The following is a 6,241-nucleotide window of genomic DNA, read 5'->3' on the forward strand; positions in this document are numbered from 1 at the left end:
AGGGTAACAGAACTTACAGAATGAATCTCATCTATGAAAGGGGATTTATTAGAATGACTTAGAGGCTGTGGTCCAGCTAATCCAACCATGAGCAGCTGTGAAGGGAAAAATCCAAGAATCCAGTAGTTGCTCAGTCCACAAAGCTGAATGTCTCAGCTGGTCTTCAGTAGATGCTGGAATCTGGAAGAAGTAGGCGCTAACACCAGTGAAGGAACGGACATGACAGCAAGGACAAGGCCAGCGGGCAAAGAGCAGACGTTTCCATCTTCCATGCCTTTAGGTAGGTGTCCAGCAAAAGGTGTGGCCCAGACTAAAGGTGACTCTTCCTGCCTCAAGACCCAGACTAGAAGTGGATCCAAGCAGGAATCCCCCACAGATGGACCATTCATCTTTTGATTCCAGTTAATCCTAGATGTAGTCAAGTTAACAACCAAGAATAGTCATCACAGTGCTCTTCCTCCCTTAGTTAAATTTCTCTGGAAATGGACCCACAACCAGCCAGAAGTACCACTCCCAGGTGATCCCAGACCCTGCAAATGGACCCACAGCCAGCCAGAAGCACAGCTCCCAGGTGATTCCAAACCCTGCATCAACCAAGAGCTGAAGAGATCTCACTTTTATTATCACAAAGTTGCACATGTCTGTTTCTGTTCATGTTCTGTTGCTTTAACTGAGCATTGACACAAGCTTCCCTCGTGGAGTTCTGTTGCTGTGATAAAACACTGACCCACGTCAACTTCGGAGAGAATGGATCTATTTCATTTTACAAGTTGCTGTCCAGTATTGAGATAACCCAGTGCAGGATGTCAGGGCAGGAGATCGTAGCAGAAACCGTGGAGGAACTCTGCTCGCTGGCTTGCCTCTCTTGCTTGCTCAGATGAGCTTTCTTAGGCATCGCGGGCCCACTCCCTAGGGTTGACACTGCCCACTGTGGGCTTAGGAGTTAGGAAAATGTCTCACAGGCATGGCCACAGCCAGTGGAGCTGGGAAATTCTTCAGTCGTGGTTCCTTGAGGTCTCCTCTCCCCAAGCTGACTCTAGGTTTGTGTCAAGTTGACACTAGCTAATTAATTCTAAGTAACAGAGGCTGGAAGTTCGAGAGTGTGGTTCTGGCATCTGCTAAGGCCTTGTGCAGAATCGTAACATGGAACAGGGATGTCACGTGGAGAGACAGAGCAAGCCATGGGCTCAGGCCTCTCCTCTTCTTGTAGGCCACTAATACCATTAGAGGACCCAATTTTCTTTTCTTTTCTTCTCTTTTCTTTCCTTTTCTTTTTCTTTCTTTCTTTCTTTCTTTCTTTCTTTCTTTCTTTCTTTCTTTCTTTCTTTCTTTCTTTTTTTTTCTCAAGACAGGGTTTCTCTGTGTAGCCCTGGCTGACCTGGAACTCACTCTGTAGACCAGGCTGGCCTCGAACTCAGAAATCCGCCTGCCTCTGAGGACCCTATTCTTGTGACCTCATTTAGCCCCAATTACCTTCTACCTATAGATACCAGAAACATGAGAATTTGAGGATTAGGTTCTAGCACATGTACTTTGAGGGACCCTTTTGGCTATGGTAATGGGAGTCTTTTACTGCTGAATTGCAGCTGTCACTCTGAATCTGAAGTTAGTCTCTGTCACCATTTGGGATCTATACCACTGGCTCCTGCCTTCCATTGCTCCCATTGAGAAATCTGCTATAACCGTTACTATTTTATAGGATATTCATTCCCTAACCCAATGGTTTCCATGCTGCCTGATCTTGAAGGCATAGTATGCAGGTGAGATCATTATATCCTCTTTCTGTGTGCTAGGTTCATGTTCCCCTTGGGTTCCCATGGTGATTAAGGAGATTGGGTTTAATCTCTCCAGTAATCCCAGAGCTCCACAGGTCTTGATGCTCACCCACCCCCATACTGGTTATTTCAGAAAGTCTTTTTTGTAACACAAGTGAACTTAGAACGTAGGCACATGAAACAACGCCGTTTATTTAGTTCACACTTTTTAGGATGGGCTAGACTCTGCAGGGTGGTTTTACCAATGGGTTGTAGGCTTTTGTACCTCAGGAATGGATGGCTCTTGACTGGAGCCCAGGGTGGGAGAACCATATGAATCTCATCACCTAGCAGGCTCACCTGGGCGCGTTCCCATGATAGAGGCAATGCTACAAACACAAACAAACAAACAAACAAAGTGCGGGTGAGCTCTCCTTGGCCTTTCCTTAAGTAAGCCAGGTTTAGAAGGTGGAGACTCATCTCTTAGTGTGAGGGCGTGCATGACCACATTTTAAGGAGGGCAGATGTAGGGAAGGAATGTTTTGCAAGTGTCTTAGGTCATTTTGTGTTACTATAAGTGAACACCTGAGACTGGATAATTTATGAAGAAGTTTATTTGGCTCATAGTCCTGGGGGTTGGAGTTCCAAGAGTATGACTCTGGCACCTGCTGGGTATCTGTTGAGGCCTTATGCTGTAGTGTAATGTGGTGTAGGATGTCACAGCTTGAGATTAAGCTCCGCCTCTTCTTGTAAAGCCACTAAATTCCAAAAAAAAAAAAAAAAAAGTCAAAGGGTCCCACTCCCATGATTACACTAACCCCTACCCCCAAACCTCACCTCCAAAATACTATTAACTTAGGAATTTGAGTGTTAAGTTTCCACAGGGTGACCACAGGGGGCACATTCAAACCCCAGCATGGCCACTTTCTTCCTCTACTGCCTGTGGCCTTGGTTGCTGTTTCTGTCACTTGATGGGTGTCATTAGCCATCTGAACTATTAGATTATATAGAGAGAGGTTCTCAGGCTCATGGCCTCAGGGCTTTTACCCAAGATTGTCCTCCTTTGCTTGGAGCCTGCAGCAGACCTATGCAGCAAAGCAATGCTTTCACTTGAAGGCTAAGACACAAAAGAGAAAGGGGAAGAACCTCTTGTGTGCCCTGCTAACCTTGAAGAGCCTTCTCAGGCCCCTCCTCTTAAAGGTCCCACTACTTCCAATAGCAATAGGAGCTGGGACCAAGTGTTGGCGGGTCGGATTCAGCAGCCACTCCAGGTCTAAAGGACAGCAGTTGCCTCACAGATCAGCCCAGAACAGAACAGGCACTTAGACAGGCAGCTCTTCTGTTGCCGCCATGTCTCATTTCTTTGCAGCACACTGAATAAACCTATTTCCTTAAAATAGAAATTATTATTTGGCAATTTAAGAGGCTGGAGGTTCATAATCAAGGGACTGTCAAATTCAGCCTCCAGGTCCTCCCAGCATGAAGACAGCTGCCTTTTTGATGGACCCTTCTGTGGCTTCTCTTGTGTGCAGCAGAGAGAGCACTCTTTGGGACCTCTTTGTCATTTTATAAGGACACCTGTCCTAACAGATTAGAGCCCTCATGTATGACCTCATTTACCGTAAATACTCTCTCAGAGGCTCCACGTCTTCATGGTCACATGGGGGTGAGAGCATCAGCAAATGCCTGGGGACTTGGGGGTGGGGGATCTAGTCCATAACACCCTTCCTCTCATCATGTGACTAGTGACAAATGCTTGCATGATAGTATAGTTTGTGTAATGGCTGGGCTCAGAAGTGAGTGGTCAGCTCTATCCACTCAGCACTTGGAGTCCTCTGTATTGTTTCCCTCAGTGGAGGGGATAATGGGGATGTGAATCAGTAGACATGGGGCTCAGTGCCTGCCACAGTCTGCTGGAGTATGTCTGTCCAGCATTTCCAGTTACCTAGAGATGCCAAGGTAGGCAGGCCCCCTAGTTCCACCCTCCCCTGTGTATGTAAACTGATCATTTGAAAGCCTCTGGCTCATGTAATCACCCCCTGACAATGGTAACAAAGCCAGCAGGCTGCAGCGGGAAACCGAGGCAGCATGATGGTGCGCATGCTCTCGTCTGGTAGGTGGCAAGAACAGCATCTCACAGAGGTGGCTGCAGAGCCACTGATGGGACAGCAGCATCCTGAGGTCATAGGTGGGGTGATGGCAGTCTGGCTGGCCACAGTGTGTAGCACCAGGACTGTGGCGTTGAGGTCAGACAGCAGTGTAGCTGTGACCACAGCTGGAAGCTCCTTGTGGTGTCCAGTGTCCAGTGGTGCTAGGCAGAGGGGTGTGGGGCTAAGTGTCATCCTGTCTCACATATGACTGTGCCTTCCTGCCATCCCACTCCTTCCAGCTGTCATCTTAATTCTTCAAGAGGCTTAACATCCCTCATGGTCAGCTGCTTTGGTGGTCAGAGAGAGTTTCATCAAGTAGAGCCCCAGCAACTCTGGTTGTAACATCTGGGGAAACTGAGGCGCCAACAGGGCCAAGGTCACAAGAATTCTTGCAACCAGGCCAGACCACATCCTCCATGGGCAGGCTTTTGGCAGACTTGGTGACCACAGTGCTGTCCTCCAGGTCATGTGGAGTGGGAGAAGAAAGCTGTCTATCCCCGTGGCGCCCGCATTTCCGGGGCCAGTGCGGGGAGCAGGTGCAGCTGCCAGGCGTGGCTGGAGTTTGGGCCAGGGCCAGCACTTGGAATGCAGCAGGACGTGGCCCCTCCCTGAAGGGAAGAGCAAGTGCCAGGCGCCTGGGCTGGAGGATGTGGTCATAGCTACAACCCCCAACTGACTCCACACCGGCTGTCCTGAGCTGGTCCCCAGGGGCCTTCAATGTGTGGGTAGTATGAATGGGGCTCTGTGGCCAGCAACTGTTCGGTGGAAGGAACTGGTGTGCCACACAGGTGATGCAGGGTAGAGGAACACACAGAGCTCCTTCCTAGACCTGGCACCCTTTCTCTAGCAAGATAACGGGAAGACATTAAAATCAGTCCTATGATCCACCTAAGCTTTGCCCTCCAGATTCCCTAGAGGGGCTGTGGCAAGGGCTCTCAGGTTGAGTACTGCTCTGGGGTCAGTGCATGTGGGTCTGTCCTGGCCGTGAGTCCTGGCACCACTCTGACCTTCAGTTTCTCTGTAAGGGGTAGACAGGAAGCAGCCTGAAGGATAGAGTGAAGACTAGCACACACTGCATGAACAGAATACAGTTTGACACGAAGCCCCTTTCTACCCAGGTCAGAGCTCGTTGGGGTTGGAGATTGGGATGGGCGAATGCATCAGACTTCATTGCTTGTCTGAGTTTATTTTGCTAGACACAGCGAGTTGCCAATTTGTGGGTGTTTCTCTGTTTCCTGGGATAGTAAGTCAATTGTCTTGGGAGTCTATGACATTGGCCTAATAAAGCACTTAAGCCCCACAGTAACCTGGGGTGGCCGAAGAAAACTCAGCACAGGCCTTAAGCAATCTTAACCTGAGCAACAGGCTTAGACAGAGAAATCCAGAGGCTCAGAGGGCATTTGGCTGGGTAGGGAAAACACTAGGCGAGGCTGTTCCCAGGCAGCAGAGCCCCCTAGGTGCCCCCATAAGGCTGGTGCAAGCTGGCTTTCAGAAGTAGGAGAGACCAGCCAGTTAGTCCTGGGGCAATGAGGTGGCATAGTGGGCCCTGGTCTTGGCAGCCACTGAGGTCTGCTCTGCCAGATATTCAGTTGAATGGGAAGGCCCATGACCTGAAAAGTGGATTTGCCCACCTCCCCTATCTGCCTGGAGGATAGCCACCTCTGGCGATGGGGAAGGCCTAGGGACTGGGGAATGTGTTGGGCCTGAGCTGTTCTAGTTGGTCTGTTGTCGGGGCTGCCTTGTGGACCCATGAGATGGGGAAAGGGCAGGTGCAAAGGATGAAGCGATTGAAGCCAAACTAAAACTGGGACTGAGCAGGCACAGGGCCACAAAGCCTTCTGTGGGGCTGTCTTGGGCAATTTGCTTCCCTTTGGGAAACTGCCCCTGGCCCAGTTTCTCCTCCCAGGCTGAGTTTCGTTCTCCAGAGGCTGCTTCAGGTGGTCTTAAGCAGTGGTCCTGAGACCTGGTAGGAATAGTGCAGGCTGGCAGCCAGCAGAGTGCAGAGGCAAGTCCAAGGCCACTGTCACCTACTGGCTTGCACTTTGCTAGGGTCTTAAAGACCGAGGCCGGGGTGCCCCGCCCAGTCTCCCCCGCATCCAGGTCCCCATGTCGCTGCGCCCCGCCCGCCACGCCGGGCCCGCCCTCCTGGCGCAGCCCAAGGCCCTCCCGGAGCTATTTTGAAAGTGACCCTGGGCTCGGGCGCCTGGGACGCGTGGAGAGGGCGCAGCGGGCGGCGGGAACCATGACAGAAGATGACCGAGGCAGCGCTGGTGGAGGGCCAGGTCAAGCTGCGGGACGGCAAGAAGGTTGGGGCGCCGCGGGGGCGCGGGGTGGGGG

General features: G+C 50.9%; 1 protein-coding gene across 3 annotated transcripts in view; it reads left to right on the forward strand.

Annotated features, from left to right (window-relative positions):
• The first annotated feature begins 6,113 nt into the window (after positions 1-6,113).
• Dok7 (docking protein 7) overlaps positions 6,114-6,241 on the forward strand; it is a 31,242-nt gene continuing 31,114 nt past the window's right edge. For all 3 annotated transcript variants that reach the window (XM_031341971.1, XM_031341970.1, XM_031341969.1), the window contains exon 1: positions 6,114-6,210. In XM_031341971.1, the coding sequence (XP_031197831.1) occupies positions 6,157-6,210 (54 nt within the window). In that variant the 5' untranslated portion in view covers positions 6,114-6,156. The remainder of the gene's footprint in view (positions 6,211-6,241) is intronic.

Source organism: Mastomys coucha, unplaced genomic scaffold (assembly GCF_008632895.1).
Source record: "Mastomys coucha isolate ucsf_1 unplaced genomic scaffold, UCSF_Mcou_1 pScaffold22, whole genome shotgun sequence".
Lineage (NCBI taxonomy): Eukaryota > Metazoa > Chordata > Mammalia > Rodentia > Muridae > Mastomys > Mastomys coucha.